This window comes from Echinops telfairi, unplaced genomic scaffold (assembly GCF_000313985.2).
Source record: "Echinops telfairi isolate 266 unplaced genomic scaffold, ASM31398v2 ScPeMD7_23;HRSCAF=83, whole genome shotgun sequence".
Classification (NCBI taxonomy): domain Eukaryota; kingdom Metazoa; phylum Chordata; class Mammalia; order Afrosoricida; family Tenrecidae; genus Echinops; species Echinops telfairi.
The window spans coordinates 14,248,237-14,271,973 of record NW_022103920.1 but is presented as its reverse complement, the minus strand read 5'-3'; the positions used below and the strand labels follow the sequence as shown (position 1 = coordinate 14,271,973).

The 23,737-nt window shown below is 51.4% G+C and overlaps 2 protein-coding genes across 2 annotated transcripts in view; one reads left to right on the top strand and one right to left on the bottom strand.

Moving 5' to 3' along the window:
* Nucleotides 1-5,831, top strand: part of MKLN1 (muskelin 1) — a 123,645-nt gene extending 117,814 nt beyond the window's left edge. The window contains exon 18 of the mRNA XM_045288776.1: nucleotides 5,497-5,831. Coding sequence (XP_045144711.1) covers nucleotides 5,497-5,618 — 122 coding nt within the window. The 3' untranslated portion in view covers nucleotides 5,619-5,831. The remainder of the gene's footprint in view (nucleotides 1-5,496) is intronic.
* Nucleotides 5,832-15,754: 9,923 nt separating this feature from the next.
* Nucleotides 15,755-23,737, bottom strand: part of PODXL (podocalyxin like) — a 24,472-nt gene continuing 16,489 nt past the window's right edge. The window contains exons 6-11 of the mRNA XM_045288926.1: nucleotides 22,993-23,141; nucleotides 22,701-22,772; nucleotides 21,703-21,853; nucleotides 21,560-21,621; nucleotides 21,201-21,368; nucleotides 15,755-18,745 (exon numbers count right to left, since the gene is read on the bottom strand). Of these exons, the coding sequence (XP_045144861.1) occupies nucleotides 18,548-18,745; nucleotides 21,201-21,368; nucleotides 21,560-21,621; nucleotides 21,703-21,853; nucleotides 22,701-22,772; nucleotides 22,993-23,141 (800 nt within the window). The 3' untranslated portion in view covers nucleotides 15,755-18,547. The remainder of the gene's footprint in view (nucleotides 18,746-21,200; nucleotides 21,369-21,559; nucleotides 21,622-21,702; nucleotides 21,854-22,700; nucleotides 22,773-22,992; nucleotides 23,142-23,737) is intronic.

Sequence of the window (23,737 nt, the reverse complement as noted above, 5' to 3'; positions counted from 1 at the left end):
CACTCTCTACCCCAAGAACTGGTCAACATTAAGCCATTTCGGGAGGACCGCATATGCTGGAGAAGCAGTGGTTTATCAGGAAGAAGTCTAAGCTGCGCTAGAGGCACTGACCAAACAAAACAGGCTTCAGAACTCAGTGAGTAGTACGGGTTGAAGTGTTTCAACAAATGGATGTGTCACCCACAACTCAGCTGTGCCAAGAAGTATGGAAGATGGTTGTGTGGCCACCCAACTGGAAGCGATCCATACTGCTCATTCCAACAAAAAGTGCCACTGCAATGGAATGTGGAGCTTATCAAACTATATCACGTGCCAGTACAAATTTTCCTGAAGATAATTCAAAAATGGTTACAGAAATTCAAGCCAGATTCAGAAGAGAATACAGGACAAGGAACATCTCTGCTGGTGTCAAATGGTTCTTGGCTAAAAGCAGACTATCAGAAGATGTTTACCTGGTTTATTGACTGCAAAGGTACACCATATGCCACTAGGTGGATGATGACAAACTGTGGATAACACTGTACACTGGGGATTCCAGAACATTCATTGTGCTCCTGTGGAATTTTTACATGGCCAAGAAATAGTCATTCTAGTAGACCAAGGGGATTGGTGTTGTTTAACATCAGGGAAGATGTGCATTAAGAGTATACCCTTTCACCATGCTTAATCAATTTCTTTCTCTTTATTAAATACTTTTATTGGGGCCTCTTAGGTCTCTTATCCCAATCCAGCTTATTCAATTTCTATGCTCAGCAAGTAATCCTAGAAGGATTGGGGGAAAGCCCATTAACAGCTTGTGTACACAACCTCCTTGCTCAAAGTGAAGAGACCTTGAAACACTTAGTGATGGGGATCAAAGGCGAGAGCATGGACTACACGTCAACAGAAAGAAAACAAACACTCTTCTAACTGGACTGATACGCAGCAGCAGCATGGATGGAGAAAAGATTGAAGTTGTCAGAGGCCTCATTTTACTATAATCTGTGAGTATGATAAATGCTCGTGGAAGCAGCCGCCAAGCAATCAGATGGCATTTGGGCAAATAGGCAAAAGACCTCTCAGAAGGTCTTTAAGAGGCAAAGAGGTCCCTGGAGGGCTAAAGTGCTCCTGGCTCAAGCCGTGGCGTTTGCAGTAGCTTGAGTCATGGAGGAAAGGTGCACGGTGTGCGTTGTGGTGGTGGTTCCGGCTCGAAGTAACAGATGTACGACAGAACGGACCACTGCCTGGTCCCGCGCCTCCCTCACGGCTCTTCTTACGTGTGAGCCATTGTTGCAGCCACTGCGTGCGTCCACCTCGTGGAAGGCTTTGCCTCTTTCTGTTCTTTCGCTGCCCTTCCACGTTACCAAGCATGATGTTCTCCACAGGCTGGTCCCTCCTGACAACGTGTCCAAAGTACGGGAGATGAGATCTCGCCATCCCTGCTTATCAGGCGCATCCAAGCTGTACTTCGTCCCAGACAGGCTTGCTTCTTCTTCTGGCAGCCCAGTCCTTCCCAGTCCCTGGAGGAGAACGTCGCTGGTAGAGAGACACTGGAAAAGAGGACAGTCCTCAAAGAGGGGGTTTAACACAGTTGGCTCGTGTGGCTTAAGCATCAGAGAGATGATGAAGATGGGGCAGAAGCAGGCAGTCTTCTTCTGTTGACTACAGTTGCTAGGAGTTGGGACAGACTGGGTGACCTCTGATAGCACGACAATGTGCGCACAGCCATGAGCTTCCCTCCGTCTCCCTTTATGGTGGAAGTAAAGTGAGAGAGAAGTTTAAAGCCAGTCTCACCTTTCTGTCCTGTTCTGCCACTGAATTAGTCCTGTTATTATGGACACTATGGATGAGTCTTCTAGACTCCTGCCCCTTTTTAAATATTAAGAAAGCAAAGCATATGCGCAAAAGAACATTGGTTTGTTCTGTTACAGGTAAAGTTTAAGATTCTCCTTGAACACCTGAACAACCTCCTTCAATCTATGTCCCTTTGCCTCAGATGTAACCACCCGCCTCTTCTGTATCTGGCAGTTTTACAGTTTATACATACGCACACACTTACATATGTATGTATAATTATTTACATATGCACCTGTATAATGCTTAATTATAAACATGTATAGTTTTATGTGCTGGCTTTACTTTTTAAACAATGTAAAGCTACATGTTCTGCAACATTTAGTTTGATGTGGCTTGGAGATAGTTTCATGAGATGATATTTGATCTGTTGCATTATTAAGTGATACGTAATACTCCATAATACCGTGAGTACCATGAATCAGCCACTTACCTGATAATGGTGTTCATTTCCATTTCCTCCTTGGTGAAATGCAGGACAAGAGTGAAAGATGTTCTTCTGAGCATTAAATGAGCTTTTTGAGCACGTCCTACAAATGCATAAGCTTTCCGTGAACATTAGTGAATTAAGTAAACGCACACCAGTCCCATCTCTTCTCGCACTAGTGGCAGACTCTATCCAGTTACCGAGTCCCTGTAATCTGAGCTGTCTCATCTGAAGATGAAGTTGGTAACAATTGAGGCTTGCTGACGGTGAAAGATGGTCCCATATGAAGAACCCGGCACATAGTAAGGCCTCAAGTGTTTCATTCCCTCCAAAATCAGTTCATCTGAGGAAAACAGCCTTCCTTCCTTAGAGAGCACACTGTCACAGACCAGTGTCCCTCTTTTAAAACACACCATAGTATCGCTAGATTCCTAAAATGACGTTGATGGAGGAACAGACACTACAGCTGCACACACACCTCAACCAAAGCCTTGCTTGGCAAATGGGTGACGTGACCGCGCAGTAGCGAGCAAAGCGAGCTGAGCCTTCTTTAGGGTCATCTTTCCAGTAAAGTGGGGTCTTCAGAGAGTTTGTGCAAAAAGTAAACAATACTGGGTTTCTTTAATAAGCCTTTCAAGGCCGCCTGTGTATACCTTCATTGGAATAAAGACTAGAAGCAGTAAGAATACAGACATTTTGAAGGTTGTTGGTAGTAATATGGGGAGAGCGATTGTGAAACTAGTTTTGTGTTTATTTTATGTTGAGCAAATGAGTAAGGAAAATGAGGTTGCTGGGGGTCAGGGTTCTCCTGGCAGTAAAAAGACGATAGAATTACAGAATGGGATAAGAAGGTAAAGATTTCTGTGGGGTTGTTTTTTGGTTTAAGCAGAAACTGGCAGTGGAAGTATATACTCGTGACTTTATAAAATATGTATGCCCTAGAGACACCTGGAGATTAGCACTGCGGATGCTGGTTTCTAAGTCCTGTTCTCCAGTTGGAGGAACTTGGACTCCTTGGGTGCGTGGCTGGTTCCAGAGCTGTGTAGAGAGGAGCTGTGCTTCAGAACTAAGGGGCAATCAGAAACAGACCAACGCTAGCCTGGAGCAGCGCTCTCTGACCGCACCTGGGACAGCCTGAGTCTCCAGATGACAAATGACCGAACAAAAAGTGCACAGGTAGCTCCTGATGCGAACAAATAAACAAAATGGAGAAGGAGAGGAAAAGGCTGCTCTTTACAACAAAATGCCAACCAGTACATCGAGGTGGATGGAAGCACTGGAAACGCACCATCATGTTGCAATCGTCGCAGAAAGCGTTGAGTGTTGGTTTGTTGGGGATTTTCAGGCTCTGTCCTACCTGCTCATCAGCTACAAAGGTGGAAAGGGACACCTTTACAAGGGAGAAGCCTGGCAACACACCAAGTTCGCTGGTGCTCAGCATCGTCATCACTGCCACCAACTGATGGCCCTGCCTCCTGAGGTGACCACCGAGAAGACAGAGTCACTTTATGTCATGCCCCTGCCATACCTGCAACCTGGGTCTAGTTAGGAAGCAGCCACGCCCCAGCACATGGGACACCACTCAGGTGACCAGATTTTAACATTGGTAAAGCCGGACACCATTGATAAAACTCATATCCTGGCGAAATAGCCACCTGGCAGCCGAAAACCATATACCCTAACTCGTCGTGCATTCTTTCCAAAAATTGGGACTGTCCCGTCAAAAGCAGGACGTCTGGTCACCTTAGACAACACAGCTGTCTGGACTCGGAGAAATGAGATCTCGTTTTGTAAAGACAGGAGCTGCTGCAGACCAGAGATTGTCAGCTTAATTCGTGGAGGAAACCATGGTGAAACAGAATAAATAGTGGGACATAAAACACGGCTGTTTTCTGAACTTAATACTTATGCAGTGTTTCTCGGTGGATGTACCTCAAGTCTTGAGGGGTGAAGATGCCCACGGTGTACTCAGGTAGTTCCCTGAAAGCATGAGTGAGGTGGATTGGCAGATGGATGGGACAGATGAGAGAAGGGAGGAGGGGGCTGGCGAGAACAGTTAAGTGACAAAATTGTTAGCGGTTGACTCAGGAAAAGTTAGATGAGTATTTCTTGTCTTTTCCTGAGAGCTTTTGTAGACTTGAAATTTATAAAACAAAATTAAAAGCAAATCTATTTGGAAAACTCAGAAAAATATGAACTAGGAAAAAAATAATACTTGTAATACCATCATTTAAAAATAGCCTTTGTTAACATCTTGTGGTGTCTTTTCTTCATCCATTGTCAGGATGTGACGGGCGGGGTGGGAGGGGGTTGCTAAATCTTAAGCCTAGCTCAAAGCAGTGAACATTTGCTCTCGAGTGTAAAGTAGTAATACTATTTAGAAAAATTAAGAAGGAGCTGACCTTTATTGAAGTGTTGTTTTCCTTTAGAGAACTGGTATCCCTCACAGTGTTCTGTTCCATGCCTGGTTTTTTGCAAGATAAAAGAGACTGGATCTGACCCTGTTCTAGGTAGAGTGAAGACAGAATCGTCAGGGAAGCTCACAGCATACATAGAACCCCATGGCTCGATTTCCCTCTCTAAGGACAGGAAAGGGACTCGCATGCACCAGTGAACTGGACATCTCCTGCAGTATTCCATGGGCTGTGGGGATGTGGAAATTAAATGTTGAATAAGGGCTAAAGGTGGGAAAGTCCCTTAAAATGAGTGGTCCCCATCTTCAAGAGCATCATCCATTTCTGACAGTCTCCTGGAGAACAATAGTCCATTGCCCAGAGAAGGCATGGGTGCTTCTCTCCAGAACGATCTGTGTTTCACTCAGTCCTCCCAGGCCACTTCGGCTTTCGGAGACCTGGTCGTTTTTAGACCGCTTTCAAAATTCCTTCATTTCGAGGCAATTGTCTCATCAGTCAGAAGCATTACCGTCAGGGGAGAGTCAGCTGTCCTCAGTGGCCTGTGAGGAAGTAGAAGGAAGAGAAGGGAAGCAGCGTGCCTGTCTGGCCGCAGGGCAGCTAATCTGTAAGAACCACAGGAATTACCAGGGCTTCCAGCCACGGGCACACTGGCAAGAAAGGCTGGCGGCAGAATTAGGGTCAGCACTCCTGCCTCCTGCTTTCAAAGCCTGATTTTGATTTGAGGTTTCCCAGTATGCATTGCAATTTTCTCAACTAACGTTTTCTGCTGCATATTGCGTTTTCAATCGATGGTTGAGTCTCTTTGTATCTCTCCTTCACTAGGCTTTTCGGATGTGGATCACACCTATGCTCAGAGAACTCAGCTCTTTGACACCTTAGTCAATTTCTTTCCTGACAGCATGACCCCTCCTAAAGGCAACCTGGTAGACCTGGTCACGCTGTAGCCGAAGAGTCCCTGAACACAGAAGGGGACAGCTGGTGTCTGTGGATCGCAGAGTTCTTGCCCAGAGACGAGGTCGCCGTGCGTGAGGACCATGGCGCGTCCTGAAGAAGGTCTTTGTCACTGCGCTTACCTCCTCTCCACCCCGGCCTCTCCCATGCCCTCCCCCGACCCCCGGTCTCTCAATTAGCTAATAAAGTGAAATTGGTATACTTTCCATTTAAATATACATTTTTTTAATCACTTTAACTTTTAGGAATTAATGGATATAAAAGAAAAAAGTATTCAGGCAGTTGCCCCTTTTCTGGATTTTTCTTCCTCTTGCTAATTGGGCGAAACAGTTGCTATTCACAGACTCAGGCACAAGAACTCTGGGTTTTGCGGTGGCTGGGTTGTCTCCTCCCCCTCCCCTCCCATTTCACCCTTGACTGTGGACAGCACCGTGGGACGGTTGAGGGATGTTCCGGTGATGTGTGTCTGTGGGCTGCATCTCGTACGGTGTGGGTGGAAGTGTGTGGATGGCAGTGAGGGCTCACAATCACTCTCTGTTGTGGAAGTAAGAAGCCTGACCCGGGCACCTACCTGGGATTGGTGTGCAATGTTTCTACCAGAGTATATTTTATCGTAGATGTTACAGTAGCTAGCATTGGCTTTGATTCAAGAAATCTTAAACTGCTTTGACTCATGTTGTTAGAGGGTGAGCCTTTAAGAGCCTTTCCAGAAATGGCCCACAGAAGGGGGTCTGAAACCCCAAAATTCAGAGCTGTCAAGCCACGTCTGATGGGACAGAGTCGAACAGTCCCCACAGGGTTTCCAAGGCTAGCATCTTTCTGGAAGCTCGTGGCCACATCTTTCTTCCGGGGAGTGGCTGTTGGTGTCTGTCCATCCTCCTTTCTGTGAGCGGCCAAGTGCTTCCCCCACCTTCCAGCATCACCAGGGCTCCGTGCAGAAGGCTGTAGTCGTGAGTCCCAGGGCCACTGATGTCACTATCGCAGTGTGGGAAGACAGCGAGTCTCCTCTGGTGGACTGCCCGAGGCGGGCCTTCCACTGCCCTCTAGTGTTCCACGTGGGTGAAGCCTTCCATAGCCACAGTCATCCAGGGCCCAGCACATTGGCGCCCTGCCTCTGCCGCTGTGTGCTGCTGTTGGAAGGTGGGGTCTGTGGTTGTCCAGGGCAACGCAGCTCACAGGCGTTTCATTAGCACCTGGACCAGCCTTTTGAAGTGGAGAAGAGGGGGGAAATGTTGCAGATATTATTTTTCATTAAAGGAAAGATATGGCAGGTGGGCTCTGCCCCTGTCCCGTACTAGGCAGATGGGTGCTATGGAATGCTGTGTAGAAAAGCCAGCAGACCACTCAGACTGGTAAACACCCAGCATGCAGGGCTCCTCCAAGTGGACAGCTTTCTGTAATTGAACTACTTCCCTGAACTGCGAGATTAGGCCTCCCAAAAGATAGAGGAGAAAGGCCTCCATTTCAACAAGTCTCCTGTGCAGGAGAGAGAGCGTTCTCCACTGTCTTCACTGCATAGTTTCATTGACTGATGTCGGGGAGACTTGATTCCGGGGCTCTTAAGCTTTCTAAACATCCCAAAGCAACACCGATATGAATCCCTGGTCTTACAAGGAGTACCGCGTATACTTCCTTCCCTAAGTACTAAATTGGGTAGCTGCATAACAAAACAAGCAGCTAGTTAGTTAGCGCTGCAGTTAGTAAACACCGTCTCCTGGTCGATGAGGCCTCGCCAGCTTCAGTGGGGATCGGAAACAGCACGAGCACTGGTGCTACAACAGCCTGCTGGGCCTCGTTCCGGGCAGACGTACTTCTCAAGGCGACAGGGAGGGACTTGGTGAGACTTCCTGAAGGTACACTTCCTGAATGCTCTTCAATCCGTGCTCTAAAACCATAACCAGATGACGTTCTGTTTCCATCGGTTTTTGTTGGCGTTCTAATTCATTTTCCATCAGTCTCTGGGGTTCCTTGTTTTTTGGAGAATATTCAATTCCTTCTCATAGTGATTTGCTCTGGTTTGATTTGGTTTTCCCTCTCTACCTCCCCACTCATTGCTCTCAAAGAATGTTTGAATTCCATAATTCTTCACACTTGGCACCCGGTGGAACTTTTCTTCATTTCAGAGCCCCTCCCACCCCGTTACCATGCTTAACTGGGTTTGAATCATAGTGGTCCATTAGTGCTGCTTAAGTGAGGTAGACGTAGTGAGGGGTTATTGAGACTTGGTCCTAGGGCTCTGCGGCAAGGTTTCAGCAGTGAATGAGATAAATGCGCATGATCATGGTCCTGAAATTCAGCGCCATGGCCATTTCTCCTACCCCATTGGATTGCTCCTACTACCCTCAGATCTTTAATACTGTTCTCAGTAGGCGTGCTTCATGAGGCATGATCCGATTTGCAGGACCCTTCTCAAACATACTTCTCAAATATTCCCTAGAACGACAGACCTGTGTGGCCAGCCTGATTAATTCAGAGCACATCAACTCTTAACTCACACGGGAGTTCCGACCTGGGCCCTGCCTCAGCACGAAAGCTTCCCATAGGGTTAGCCTCTCCGAAGGGCATCATGTTAGCCCTGGCTGCCATTTGTATTGAAACCCACCTGGCACGCACGCACGCACACACGCACACATGCGTAAGTGAGAACGACATGGGAAAGTCCAACCCCTGGAGGCGCACGGGGAGCGCAGGGATTGACACAGCTGAGACCCTGCTCCTGGGAAGTGCATGTGGGTGTTCGGTGTGAACGGCCAGTTTTTCGCTCTGGTGGCCCCACAGAGTTGCATTGAATAAGACTGTCTTAAAATTCAACCGTCAAGCCCGAATTAGCTTTTTTTTTTTTTTTTAAGATTTATTTTTAGTGAGATTTAGAATGATACTTTCAAAGGATCAAGAAGCACTTAGAAAGGAATAGTATTCTCAGAATTAGACTCAGTTTCATGACAACTACATGAAGAAGTACCCTTTGATTATTCTTAACATCACATGGAACATGTTAGGAAATTGTGGGCCGTTTAATTTATTTCTTGAGGGGAAGTTGCAGCAACTCTCTAACCATGTTGCGTAAATGTCGAGAATTAGGGTTTGCACATTTGAAATTATTTCCATGGGAGGAGACCCTAAGAATGTAATCTAAACAAAATCCTGCAGCTACAAAAATCCGACCTCCGAACCCTTCATTCCTGATAAAGCCACGTTCATCCGAAATCACATCCTTTTGCAGAAATTCTGGCCTGAATTGTCCCTTTGTTTTTAACTCCTGGAACAGTTGCCCTTGACGTGGGGCACAGTTGCCCTTGACCTGGGGAAACCCCAAAGTGGTTTCCAGTTGTTGGAGGGTCAGAGAGCGTCTGTAAGCTTAAAGGGCTGTCACTCACTGCCTTGCATGTGAACTTAGGGACATTCGTGTGATGTTTGGGGCTCTTTTGTGCTGCAATGACTGTTGGCCTAGAGAGCGTCAGTTGGAAATGAGCATTTCTGTTTATTGACATGATCACTAGGTGCCTCCCAGAGCAGCTCCCCGGTGGTGGCGTGGTTACACATTGGGCTGCTAGCCACAAGGTCAGCAGTTCAAACCACCAGCCGCTCTGCGGGAGAAAAACAGGACTTTCTGCTTCTGGGAAGAGTATCTCCTTGGAAACTCCCAGGGGGCAGTCTCCCCTGTCCACAGACCCGCTGGCGGTGACGGGTTTAGGGTTTTCTAGGGCCTTGTCATTTGGTTCTAGAGGTGCATCATGGCCCTTACAGATGTCCTTACCACGTGCTCATTTTGTCCCCGCCCCAGTTGATAGCGTGGGAACTTTATGTATATGTGATGTTTCTAGCCTTGATTAATTTCCCTCCTGTCCACCAGATGCTTTGAGTGGTTTTTCTATGCCTTGCTCATCAGATTTTCACGTTCCGCACCCCACCCCGCACCCCGGTTCTCCTTTTCCCGGTGGTGGGAAGAGTCACAGAACCACGGGCAGGTACATGTCTCACAGCAGAGGTCATGCCGTTCAGCATTTCCGTTTGCCTCTGTCTGTTTATTGTACTTCGAAGCCTTTTATCCCCGCCCACCCTTCACTCCACTTTCTTGGGAGAGTGGTGATTTTCTGCTGAAGTAGACTTGGATCTATCTTAAAAATTGCCTTTCACAGCTGAAGTATTAGGAATGACTTTGGTTTCTGGGAAATGGTTAGTATTCTTTTTTCCTTCATAAAACGAACAAACAAGAAACACAATACTGCTGTAAAAATGTCTCTTCCCATCAAGAAGGTGAATTTAGCTCAGATTCCAAATCTTATTCCCAACCAGGGCCAGGGAAACAATCCTGACGCAGTAGCTTCTTGACCCCTGGCCTAAAGAAGAGTCACGGGAGGCTCCAGCCCGTGTGGGAAGCCTGGGTGCCGTACTTCTTCTGTCCGGTAGAACTCCAGAGCTATAGATCTTGAACTAGACCCCAGTTACAAAAGTTAAAAATGGCCCCCCCAAAAAAAGTGGGGGAGGGGGAAGAAAAACAAAGGATGGTTCTAATTTATCTCCCACATTAGCATTGTTACCCCGGAGTAAGATGGACTTGGGTCTCAAGCTTTCCTCAAATGTTGCTGAACTTGATGGCAAAGAACATTGATGTAGTTAGGTTATCTGACAGCATGGATACTTTACCTAAAGGGAGACTTATTGTTTAGCCGGAAAATAAGCTTGTTTTAAGGCAGCGCACATAGTTAACAGAACCACATTTATCTCCCATTTAGTCTGTTGCTCTATCCCTTTAAGAGAGGAAAAAAGTTGCTTTGTGTCTGAACTAGAAGCCCTGCAAAACTTAGTGCCCATCGTTACCAGGCCTTAAACTAATTGTACGAAATCCCGAGGGTCTCTGTTCTCCCATGCCATGAAGTACGTGGGTTCTGGGCCTGCCATTGGAAGTATAGAGTCATCTGGGCTGATTCTTTCGATCCCCAAAGTAAACTGGGAAAGTATCTAAAAGAAGACTTTTCCATTCCAGTGGAGCCGGCACGGCTTTGCACGAGTCTGCCACACCGAGGAGGGGCCCATTCCAGCAGGCCGTCTTGTCCCATCCCGTCAGGTGTTGGCAAGCGGCTGTGAAGGCACATGCCTGCAAGATGTTGACGGGAGACTGAGGACAGGGACCCATGGCTTCACCTTTCTGAATTGTCTCGTTTAGAAACTACTTCGGCCTCTGTGGAGTCTTGCGTGGTAGCTGTAATTGTAAGCGCCCTGCATACAAAGTTACAAGCTCTGTTAAGAGCAATAACGTAGTTAGCAAGCCCCAGGCTTGCTGATAGCTTTTCGAAGCCCGAAGGGGTGAGTGGAAGTAGTCACCGTGGAAGCTGGAGATGTATATGTATGCATGTCTTTTCTTAATCATCTCTTTGGCGTACTCCTTGGGAATTGAAACTTCCCCCCTTCCCACCAAAGTGGTTTTGATAGCTCCCAGTTATGTTTTGTGGCATCCGCTTAGAGAAGTAAAGATGGACTTTATTTCCTCAGGGTGACATTTAGCCTGGCCCAGAGATGCTGTAGTTCTGTTACTCTTTGAGCCAGTTGAGGCTGTTGACTGTGGCGCAAACACGGCTATTTGAAAGGACAGATCAGGTGACATTGTGTTCGTTAGGGGGTTCGCGGTCAACCTGCAAGTCACAGACATGATGGGACCTTTTTCTCTGAGCGGATGCCTTTTGGGCTCTTTGGAGAATCTTCCCCTTGCTGCTCTCAGAAAGCTGGGTGCTCGGAAGGCTTCGGCCCCGTAAGAGTTGAGGGAGAGCATGGGGCGCATGCGTGGCCCCGTCTCCCTGGTCTGGTTTCTGGGAATAGACAGCGGCCCATCCCTCCGAATAGCACACTTGGGTGGCAGCATGGGGAAAATGCCCGAAAGGCTGTCCTTTCTTTTCCGTGTGTTAGCTGAAATTTAGGGCTTCTTCAGACAGACAAACCTGGCTAGACATGACATGACCAGCGCACAAATCCGTTTGTGGCCAGTCAGCCTGTCTGCTGCCAGCGCTGCCCGGGGGTCACGCCTTCCCTTTAGAATACAGCCAGACCCAGAAACCTGGCATTCTGACGGCCAGCTCATCCTCACACTAAACTGGGTGTGCCACCTTCTACGGGGCCTTTAAATAAAATAGCATTTACTGGCTTTGTGGGTGAAGGGAGACATCAGACAGGGCAAGATATGACATAATAATAATTTATAAATTATCAAGAGTTCATGAGAGAGAGGGGGGAGCGGGTAGGGAGAGGGAAAAATGTGCTGATGCCAGGGACTTAAGTGGAGAGCAAATGTTTTAAGAATGATGAGGGCAATGAATGTACAAATGTGCTTTACACAATTGATGTATGTATGGATTGTGGTGGGAGTTGTATGAGCCCCTAAGAAAATGATTTTTTTTTAAAGAAAAATTTCTAAGTGTAAAGGAAAATGACTGTTAATTAACTGGTGGGACCTCCGATTCAACTTCTCCTGGCTGCTCCCTGCATGAGAAAGGCCAGAGAAAATGTGTTCTTTTCCATCCCAACAGCCATCCGTACTGTCTTTGACCTGAGCAAGCAAGGGCCCCACCCCGCCTCCTAGTGTGTTTGGCAGCACTGCCCTTTCCTGGCCAGTCTGGAAGCAGTTGATACTCACAAACGTTGTCTACTGCCCTGGAGCCTGGTTCAGGTCTCTGGACACTTCAGCTGAGGCTCATCTGTGGGAATGTCTCAGCCATGGATGACATTGCTCGGGGCACGGGGGCATAGTCAGCCCAGCGAAGCCTGCTTGTGGGAGGTGCTTAGTGTCAAAATTCAGCTCACATCCTCCCCGAAAGATGCCCTGCTTTCCAGAGGCCAGCACAGAAGCCACAGGCAAAGCCACACGTGCTTAACCTCACTGAACAGTGTCCCCTAAAACCCCTCCCTCTGCTCCCCAGTTAAGACTCAGAACTACTGCAGCTCAGTGTTACCTCAGATGAAACTCCTGTGCTGACGTGGGGCCGGGGCTGTGCCCTCTAGTCCCCACAGCTCCCGTCTGGAGCCGCTGGGTGGGGGTGGGGGTGGGGGCCAGCTGGAACCCTGAAAAGGCACACTTGAGGGTGGTCTGAGTGGTTGCTGAGTGTTGGGGGTCCACTGCAGCTCTCCCGACCCCTTCTGTCGCGACTGCTTCTGTCCAGCCTGTGTGGACTCTTTCTTTTTTTAACTACAAGTTGTTTTCCGGTCCTGGGTGTGGTAAATGTGTTAGCACTGCTTTGTGAACAAAGGAATGAGTGATCTGTGTAACAGTTGCCATGGTAGAACTCAGTTGTATGTACTGTACATATGGAGAGAGAATGTATTTTCTTTTTTTCTTAATAAAAATTCTGTATATGGACACCACCCGATGTCTGTTGTTTGCTGAAACGGCTCTTCAAGTCCACCTTGAAAGTAGTACAGCCTGAAGGTCATCAAGTGACCATCCAGCTCAGAAGCAACAACGCCCACATGGAAGAAGCACACCAGCCTGTGCGATCACGAGGTGTCGAAGGGATCAGGTATAAGGCATCATCAGAACAAAAAATCTTACCATAGTGAATGATGGGGGGAGTGCGGAGCAGAGACCCAAAGCCCATTAGTAGGCCACTGGAGATCCCCTTGCAGAGGGGTCTCGGGAGGAGACAAGCCAGTCAGGGTGTGATGTAGCAACGATGAAAGATACAACTTTCCTCTAGTTCCTAAGTGTTTCCTCCCCGCTCCCACTATCATGACACGAATTCTACCTTGCAAGTCTGGCTAGAGCGGAGGATGTACACTGGTACAGATAGGAACTGAAAATACAGGGAATCCAGGGCGGATGATCCCTACAGAACCAGTGGTGTGAGTGGCCATACTGGGAGGGTAGAGGGAGAATGGGTGGGAAAGAGGGAACTGATTACAAGGAACTATATGTGACCTCCTCCCTGGGGGACAGACAACCGAAAAGTGGGTGAAGGGAGACGTCGGACAGGGCAAGATCTGACAAAATAATAATTTACAAATTATCAAGGGCTCATGAGGGAGCGGGGAGCGGGGAGGGACGGGAAAATGAGGACCTGATGCCGGGGGCTTAAGTGGAGAGAAAATGTTTTGAGAATGATGAGGGCGTACAAATGTGCTTTACACAATTGATGTGTGTATGGATTGTGTAAGAGTTGTATGAGCCCCTAATAAAATGATTTAAAAAAAAATAGTACAGCCGTTCTGTTCTCCCCTCCGAAGGGACTTCTCTTCAGTCTCCGCAGGTGACCAGCAGTAAGTAGCCTGTGGAAGGGCTTCTGCGAGCTTTTCCTTGGCGACACTTTCCTTGGCGACACGGCTGACATGCAGGAGGGGTCACTCGCCATGCTTCTCACAACAGTGGTCATTCTAATCCCCACACCGTCCACATCTGGCCAGTTTTGTGAACTTGCTCATTTCCCCAGCTGCCTTCAGCGGGCATGTATTTGTCCAGCGTGGGAACGGCAGGGCAGGAGATGGAGGATTGAAATAGAAATTGTGGAACCGTTAAGGGAGAACCTGGAGGGAGGGGAGGGACCAGGAAGTTGGGAACATTCTAGATCCCTGTCTCCAAAGTGGAGATCTAGAAACCGCAGCCAGATCCCCTGTGGGCCTGTGGCCTCTCTAGACCTGGTTTCTGCCCCTGGTGGGAGACAGCACGCAGCTTCCTGTCTCTCGCATTCGACGTCGCCTCGCCCAGGTCAGGCCAGTGGGGAGGCCATCGAGGTGCTTCTGTTTACCCAAGACTATCCCTTAGGTGGCCAGCTGGGCACACACCTCCTAGGGACAGCCACAGCTTAGAAAGGGCCCAGCAGTAGGCACTAGTCTCTAAAAATAAAGGTGACATTCTTGACCACCAACCCTTGAGCTTCTGAAGACCCCTGCTGGCTCCCTGTGGTAGCCTTGGCATGAACTTGGCCCCTGGGCCATCCATCCACCCCTCCTTGCCCTTCCCACCATGCACCAGGACATACTTGTGGAGGTCTGAGCAAGAGCCAGCGTGGAGAGCAGGGTGGCAGAGGCTCTGGAGCCATTCTTGCTCTGATTACTCCAGGACTGCCTCCCCTGCTGGGCCCACGCAGGAAGTGCAGCCAGCCCTGCCCTTTGCAGAGACCCTCCCCCGGGGGATGATGAGTACAGCACATGTCCCACCAGGGCCACAGCCTTGCTTTTACTTTCAGGCCCAGCAGTGGCTACTGGGCGGGGCCAGGGTGGTTTCGATGCCTGTGCCATGGTTTCCCCGTCAGTTGCCAGTATTGGTGGCAGTCCCACTCAGGATTTTTTAAAATCTCATGAGATGCCAAGGTCTTTGAAAACAGGCCAGTGGAGTATTTATCTGGATAATTACAGCCGCCGGCCCTGTTGTTTACTTTCTTGACCCATGGGGCTCATGAGTGTGTGGGTTGTGGGGGGAGCGTGGAGGATGGCAGAGACTGGCAGTGACAAAGGTGTAGCAAATCCAAAATGACAAGGGAAGGTGCCTCTGGGCTGGCAGGCAGGCAGGCCTTGGGGTGAATGACCTATTCAGGAAGAGCAGAGTCAGACCAACTGACCTTGAGCCCTTCCGAGAACAGCACCCCCCAGCCCCGCTGGCAGCGTGAGCTCCTTCCCTCTGTGTCCCTGGCACGTTTCTGAAGTTCATCTCAAAACACCCCACCATGACTTTGGCCCACCCTCTAGGTGTCAGCTGCCTGCCTTCCAGAACTTTCCTGTGACCTGGAAGTTGTGCCACATTCTCGAAATGTGTTTTGCCGTTGGGAGACCCCAGCAATGAGGGTGCCCTCGAGAAAAGAATGCCAGTTGAAGAGGGGAGAGCTGTGGTTCCAGGCCCGTGCACCTGAAAGCGCCCCTGCCACATGGTTCTCCAGGGCAGGCTCCACAGCTGCGAGTGCCTCCACCTCTGCCACCAGGATCCCTTCAGGCCACTGCTGGAACAGCGTGGTCACAGCACTTGGGTCCAGCTGAAAGGCCACCTGGGTAAGGGACCCCAGGCCCTGCCTTTCTGCTTCCCACCCCTGCGCCCAGCCCTTGTACAGCCCTTGTGCATTGAGTGCACGCAGGACCCTGGCCACGGCTGGCACCCTGAGGAGGAAGCGCACCAGCCACCCAGCACAACAAAACACTCCTGCTTCAGCCAGCGTACATCAAAGCACTTTAATGGACAATTTCCAAAATAGATACTTTTTTGGTAAGAAAATGCAATAATTAACTATAGTAGTCTTTACAAACGAGTTTCTCGGTAAATTCCAGTGTACTTCAGACCCCTGTCCGCTAAGACACATGGCTCCACCCCACCCCAGCAGCCGGTGTTCAACATTCATTTGTGACCCAGAGGCCCACCTCCAGCAGCAGCAGCACCCGCCCCTTCCTCAGTGGTGGGTTCTCAGGAGACCTAACGTATCAATCAGCCATGGGCGACAACACGCTGCCCTCTCGTCCCTGCCTCCGCGTGGGGCCCGCCCACCCCGAGCCCTGCCAAACTCAGGCCCTGGCCAGGAGGAAGAGCAGAGCTGCTCCTTGGACCCTGGTACCTAAGGGCTTTGGAAAAGCATCAAAGACGAGTGGGGCTCCTTTTGTCCTCATGTCCTACGAAGAAGGGCTGTCCAGGGCACTTCAGACAGCCACATCTTTCTCTCATAAACCATCCAGTGGGTTTGAACTGCCGACTTTGTGGTTAGTGGCCAGGCACTTAATCTTGGCTTCTGGGGCACATAGTCTGTTGCCTAGGGCTTATGACTTGCATCCTAACCAGTTGAGTGATTCTGTCCCCGTCTCCTAGGGTGGACCCAGCCTCTCAGCACGACAGCAGAGCCTTGGCTGGGAATGGGCGAGGGGCTCGTTCTTCATAAACTTAAAAAGCCTGATCTGGAAAACCAACATTCTTCCTCGGCCTATCTGGTCACATCAAGCAGAACCCAGTCACTTCTACCAAAATGGACAAGTACACACCTGTTCAAAACTAAACCAAAAAAAAAAAAAAATCTTAAAATATACTCACTGAAAGCCGTGCACAGTGCAGTGTGGATTAACATGTGGCCATTGTATTTACAAGATCAAAAACCATATATATATATGTTTAGTATCCAGTTGAACCTGACTTCCCAAGTCTCACCAGCATACACAGAAAGGATGAAGCTCAAGAGGTGATCTGAATAAATGTTCTGCTAGTTTTGCTCACCGAGGAGGCAGGGGCAGCAGGGTGGCGACCAGACTGGATTAAACCCATATTCTGTACCGTGGGGCCCAGCACATGCTACCCACTTCGCCCACACTGCTACTCTGCCCCAACCCCACCGCCAGCCCCATCCTTCTGCAGCTTAAGGAGATTACCAACACAGACAGATTGCCTGCGCCCTGTGGCCATCCGGCAGCATCCAGAACCCAGGGAGGACACTGCCCTGGTGCAGATGTACTAGCAAAGGACACTGCTTCAGCTCAGTCACCAGGTCACCAGCCAGCAAAGCCTGAACCCCGGCTCGTCCTGACTTGGCAGCATTTGCCCTCTCTCCTTGTCACCTGTCTGTATGAGCCCTGCTGACGAGGAACAGCAAGCAGGCCCCTTCTCAGCACACTGCCCCCATTTCCACAGGCCCAGCCTTGTTCCTGTCCTGGCAGGCCCTGCTGGGGGTCCAGGAGTCTCTCAGGCAGCCAGTGAGGGGACCAGCTGTCCCACAGCAGACAGCCGGGGTAGCCAGAACTCTCCCAGGCCCCCCAGCCTGCCTCCTACAGCCCCAGCCCCAACGCCAACCTGGGGTCTGGCCCTGCCCTGAAATCCTCATTCAGCCCTGGTTCCTAGATTGTAGCAGAGAATTAACGTCCAGAAGCCCAGAGAGGATCCCTGGGCCCAGGAAGAATAGAGTCCGTGGCCAAGTTCAATTTCCATGTGGGATCCCACCTGCTCCGCCCATCAGGCACCCTCTTGCCCAGGCCTCGACACTACCCACTGGGCTCTCCTGGGGACTCCACACGGGCCCAGGCCTGGCTTCTGTGTCATTTGCCACCAGACATGGCAGGGAGGAGAACAGCAGCCCTGCAAGGCACAGAGGAGAGGGGGCAGGGAGGGGTCCCCAGGGGCTGGCCAGGCCCCCAGCCACTCTGCCAGCCAGCCCCTGGGAAACAGTGCAGGCCCCAGCCCAATGCCCCATGGCACAGGGGAGCCTGCCAACAATTTGAGCTTTGGCCTTTGGCAGTGTGGGGGCTGGGTTACAAAACAAACAGAACCAAACTCGGCTACTGGCAAGTCCCTGAGTTTCCTGTGTGGAGAAAAGGGGGAGGCCTGTCCTCCGGGCTGTTCTCAGTGGCTGTTGTCCGTTACACTCATCGGGTGCTGGCAGAAGGGGAAGAGTGTCCCCCTGCCCCTGGCCCGGTCTGTCCACCACTCCTGCTGGATGCTGGGGAGTGGAGCTTCATCTTCAACCCCAAGTCTGCGTGCCATGGACAACGGGGTCCCTGCTGGCCCTTCTCCCAAGCAGCCAGCCGCACTGACGCACGATCTGGCTCTGACTCTGTCCCAGGTGTCCCTTCTGGCGGGAGGGTAGAGGCGAAGGCGGCGGCATGGCCTGATGGAGACACGCCCTGGGCTGAGGGACGGGGGTCTTGTCCTTTGTCGTCATCCTGAGTGGCTCTGTCCCCAAGTGGCCATGTGACCTTGGCAAGTCACTTAGCTCTTTGAGGTCCCCGCCCCCCAGCTCTCCCTCTCATCTTCCAGTGGCACTGCGCTCAGGCACTAGTGGGTATTTTGCAAGAGGAAACTAGACAGAAGGTGGTTCGGCTTGAAGAGGGAAAAAGTAAGGCCCCGTGAGGGGTTTGAGAAGACAGAGCCCTGAGTCCAACCTCCCTCCTCGTCTCCCCTTCCACCACGGGAAGGACTCTGCCTCCCTGGTCCAAACAGCACTTGAGGTGGTCAGGCAGCTCGGCGGCGCCAGCAGCCTGGCTAGAGGTGTGTGTCTTCCTCCTCCTCCAGCTCTTCCTTGGTCAGGTTGTCCAAGGGGACGATCCAGCTGTCCCCCAGCTCCCCATTGAGATTGACCACCTTCTTCTCCTGCATCTCGGACGAGGTCTCCATCACTTCCAGCGTTGGGTTGTCATGGTAGCCGTTCTCCACGGTCTGCAGCTCCTCGGTCAGGCGTTGCTAGAGGAGGACCCAAGGAGAAGGGTCACATTGGAGGGCAATGGCCTTAGATGGTCCACTTCTACGAAACCCAAACCCAACGGGGCACAGGCCCACTCTTGACATGTGTGGGGCCACCTGGAGGCAGGGGTTGCCCTAGCGGGAGCTAGCCACAAAACACATTGGCCTCGGCCTTCTGGAACCAAGTCCTTCAAGGTCAGGATCCTGGTGTGATTGCCTAGAGCAGGAGCAGCCAGAGCCCAGGTGGGTGCCTGGCTGGCCTCAGGCCTAGCTCCAGGCAGAGACTTGCCCCAGCTCCCTTCACTGGCACCCCCAGTGACAAATGTTTAAGGCGGCTCTCTTCCAGAGGCTCCCAAAGGGCCTTCCTCGGCCCACCCCTGCAGACCTGCCTCAGCCACCAAAGTGAACTGGGAGAGGCTTTCAGGCAATTACTCCCCTGGTGGGGTGACCCAGGGCGAGGGAGACAGCAGCTGGTGGTGGGCACTGGTTTCCCCACCCCCTGCCTCTTGGTACGAGACAACCATGGCTGCACCCTACAATCCCACTGAGCCTCCTGAGACTCTAGAAGCAGATTTCTGGGACGCTGGAGACTGCCTCCAGAGCTGGAAACTACAGACCAGAGGGCCACTCTGACGAGGGGCTCTCCCCGGGGCCTGCACGAGGATGCTGGTCAGACAGGCCCGCCGAGATGGGATGGGTTCATCCTCCGGGCAAGGCGGGCATTGTCCCCACCACACAGGTGAGGAATCCAGGGCACGACAGGTCACGGGACTTGGGCACACTCTCAGACGGCACAGCCCCACAACCAAACACGTTTCTTGGTTTTGGTTTCTCGGCCTGTGCCCGGCGTTATTTGGGGTGCGGATTCAGAATTCAGGCTTCGATAGAGAGCCCACAGCTGCTCTAGTGTCTTAGGCATGGTGCTCCACTATATTTTCAGCTAGTAAGTGATACAAATGTATCTTCCTAGTTTTAAATCTGAAAAGAATTCAGATCCACATGTTACACGGTAAGACCAAAAAAATAAATATATAAATGGTAAATATTTGAAAAAGAATTACTAGGTGTTAAAGGACTTCCACAGGAAGCTATATATGGACCCCTGGCTGGTTAAGCAAGCAGTGAGCTGTCAATCACGTCAGTGGTTCAAAGCCACCAGTCACTCTGTAGCCTTGCAAAGATCGAAAGGTAAAAAATAACAGAACAAGAAATCTAAAGGTTTGGAAACCCCAAGGGGCAGCTCTTCAGTCGCAGGGACACTGTGCGTCAGAATCGATTCGATGGCGGCCGGTCTTTCTCTTTGGTCGGAGGCTGCACCACAGACAGAGACTGGATTCTGCAGAGCCAGAGTGCAGCTTGAGAAGCGTTGGAGATACAGAGAAAACCACAAAGACACAGGTATGGAAGGTGTGCGGACCATTCGACGTGTAGAAAATAGGTAAGATTTCACAGCCATTTTCATAAGTAGTTTGAGCTTGTGAATTTTTCTGGGTCAAATGATGCACAGTGCCATATGCAAAAGTCAGTGGATAATGCAGGCTAAACGTGTCCCAGGTGACCTTGACTCCAAACTCCCTATAAGAGGATAATCCACCTTCTGAGAGTTTTCTGTGCACAGGTGGAGGGGTCGTGGCATCTTGTAAGCAGACTGGAGCATCTTCATGTGAACAAAGGAGTCTGAATCCTGGCAGACCCGTTTGGGGTTTCAGAACATGGGAATCTCTATTGCTTATACCAAACTCACCAGTTAGTCCATTAGGCTCACAGTGGCCCTGTAGGACAGAGTGGAACTTCTCCCGCAGAGAAGCTGGTGAGCTCTGAGACCTGACGGGCCCTGCGCTTGGCAGGGTGACCCACTGTGCCACTGGGGCCGTATGGATTGTCACCCTCAGTTCTGCCCCTTGTTAAGGTAACACATTGGAGCTGCCCTCTCTGGTCGGTTCCTAATAAAGGTGAGGTGATAGATATACTTGGGGGAAAATTCCAAGTACGTGGAATGTGTGCTGTTCAAATATATCTTTGCAGCAAAGGACCCCACGTGAAGTATAACTTGACTTAAATATTTAGGTCACTATAAAGCCATCACACCCTCCCACTATCTCTGGCCAGCTAACACAACATTAAAAGATCCTGATTTTTTTTTTTTTTTTTAATGTATGAGCAGAGTAAAGAATGGTAGTAGTGTGCTCTGTCTTTCAAAAAAGTAGCGCTCAGCGGGGGGAACCTGATGCCATTGTTTAAGAATCAGCAGGTCAAACTCAAACATACCCAGAAACGAGCCCGACATAACACACACATGTAAGGGGTCAAAATGTGTGTGTGGCCCATGTCATCAATAAGAGGCTGACTTTGTGACTCCCAGACCCCTCAGGGTCTGCCTGCCTGGTGTCTGGAAGGGTCCCCATACTGCCTGCTGCCCTCCTTTGGCACCTGGGGGCTGACTGGGGATGCTCACCTGGTCCTTCCTGTGGGAGAGGCGCTGGTGGCAGCAGCCGTACAGAGCGGCGACGAGGAGCAGGAAGGAGGCCATGCAGACGATGGTGATGATGAGGGGCATGCTGAAGCGGTCCTCGGCCTCCTCCGGGGGCCCCTGGTCACCCAGCTGCATGTCACTGACCCCCACCTGGACAGGAAGGACAGGATCGTGTGGCAGGAGACCGGCTCGGGGGCACCTCTGCTCGCCCAGCCTTTCACAAGCCTTTGTACTTGGGCATCTGGTCTGCCCTCCGCCCTAGCCCCCCCTCACCCTCCTGACTTCTGGGTGCTGGCCCCTGGAGGCTTCTGGCCCAGCACACAATGGAAAGACCTACTCACCTCTTGTAAGTCATCCCATTTGTCCTTCAGCCGCTCATAGATGTCGCCGGGCTGGAGGATTGCTAAGGGAGAAGCGGGAGAAGACGTCACCTCACTGGCACCCCCCCAGCTCAGCCCTTGGCGCTCCTGGGTCCCCAACTTACTCTGGACAGAGATCTGCTTGACCAGCACGGCCTGGTCTTCTGGGACGGGCGCCAGCCGGATGTGGCACTGGTCCCGAGCGGGGTTGAAGGAGGATTTTGCTGTTTTACACAGAACGGTGATCAAGTTCTCATCGGGAGGGCTCTTTGCCTGCTGTGGAGAGACCCCTGGTGAAGCCTCAGGGACACCATGACCTGCGAGAGTCCTGAGCTGCGGGTCACCCCCGAGGGCCTCACAAATCAGCCAGACTCCTGCCATCGAGTCAATGCGGACTCGCAGTGACTGCGCTGCTGGTGCGCTTTCCACCGCTGACCGCGCAGACCGCAGCCCAGTGCTAATACTGCCAGGGATCCCTTGAGTTTGGGAAAGTGACAAGGGGACGGTCCCCTTGCTATGGCTTACCTGGGGACACCACCCCGCTCCCATGGGTTTTGAAAAGCCACTATTTCCTGAGGTTGACTCCCCACCGCGACACCAGGAAGGGACCCAGCACTTCCTGCCTGACCTCTCCATCAAATCAAGGCAAATCCCCTCCCCCAGAGCCTCTGGCCCCGCCAAGTTTAGCCAAGAGTGCCCCCGAGGAAGGCTGGGCAGTGCCCAACAGCCCCAGGGGCGAGCTCGGCGGGTTTCTGTGTGTCCACCACCACTTTTTGGTAAAGTTCACGCGGGACATGCCAGCAAAATGGGCACCAAACGGGGCAGGGCTAGAAATCAGGGCCTTGTGAGCATGTAGATCATCTCATTCCGAGGGGCTGCCAGGCAGACGCTGGCCAGGAGAGGGCAGCAACGAGCCGCCCATCACCTACCCTGCGGGCTGGCTCGCTTTCCCGGTGGTGGTTCAAACCCACCCGCCCTGGGCGAGGATTGGGATCTCCCAAGCCCCAGTGGATGCCCCAGGGGTCGCAATATTGCCTCGGGTGGCTCTGGTCACGGGAGCCAGGACCTTGCCCAGCAGCACTTGGGCGGCCCGATGGAGCTGCCCAGGGCCGGGAATACTCACGCAGAGGCTGGTCTTCGTCAGGTTCAGAACCAGCATCTTCTCATCTGGCTTTTCGGGGGCCTCACACTGGACCTGGAAGAGGCCGCTGGGTTCAGGGTTCAGGCTCAAGACCTCAGCATTGCCAGGCACCCCGGCCACCCCCCCAACCTCAGGCAGGTGAGACTAAAAGGGGGCGGTGCCAGGCTGGCAGGGGGCGGTGCCACAGCAGGAGACTCAAGGTCTGGAAATGCTGCCCTTCAGGGGGTCTAAGCCAGGCAGGGCCTGGGACCAAGAGGGGCTGTCCTATGAATACCCGGTTGTTCCCAAGCACGAAGGTGGGTTGCATGCTGGAGCTGGGGGGTGCGGGGGCAGGTGGCAGCAGGGTGGTGAAGGCAGTGGTTCCCGGGAAGACTGGCACGTCGCCGGCAGCCGATTTCTCTCCTTGGTCGGTGACTGGCGCCGCTGTGATGGAGGAGACACAAAAGTGGTGCCAGGGGGTAAGTGAGCGAAGAGATGCAGACCGCTCGCAGCCCTCCCCACCCCCACCCCTTACCGCGTGACGGTAAGAAACCCTCTCTCCACGGGTTTTCAATGGTGGTTCTCATGGGGAAAGTGGCCTGGTGGGTCGTGATGGCGTTGGGCCGTTAACCGCATGGTCAGCAGTTTGAAACCATCGGAGACCCCACTAGAGAGGGACAAGGCGTTCTACTTCTGTCAGAATTAAGAGTCTCAGCAGGGGCACCTGTGGTGTTATTGTGTCCTGGAGTGGGTTCCCACCCATGGCGACCCCGGGTACAACAACGAAACACAGCCAGGTCCTGCACCGTCCTCCCAGGTGTTCTTCACCTTGTTACCCATCATCACAGTCGCTGTGGCAGTCCATCTGGTAGAGGATATAACTCCACTTTACCAGGCATGGAGAGGGCAGGAGAGGGCAGCAGCGAGCCGCCCATCACCTAACCATGCCAAGTCAAACCACCTAAGACACAGCTGTTCGGTTTTTGGCGCCCAAGGGTACTTTCAAACACTCTTTGCCAAAATCCTAGTTGCAAAGAAAA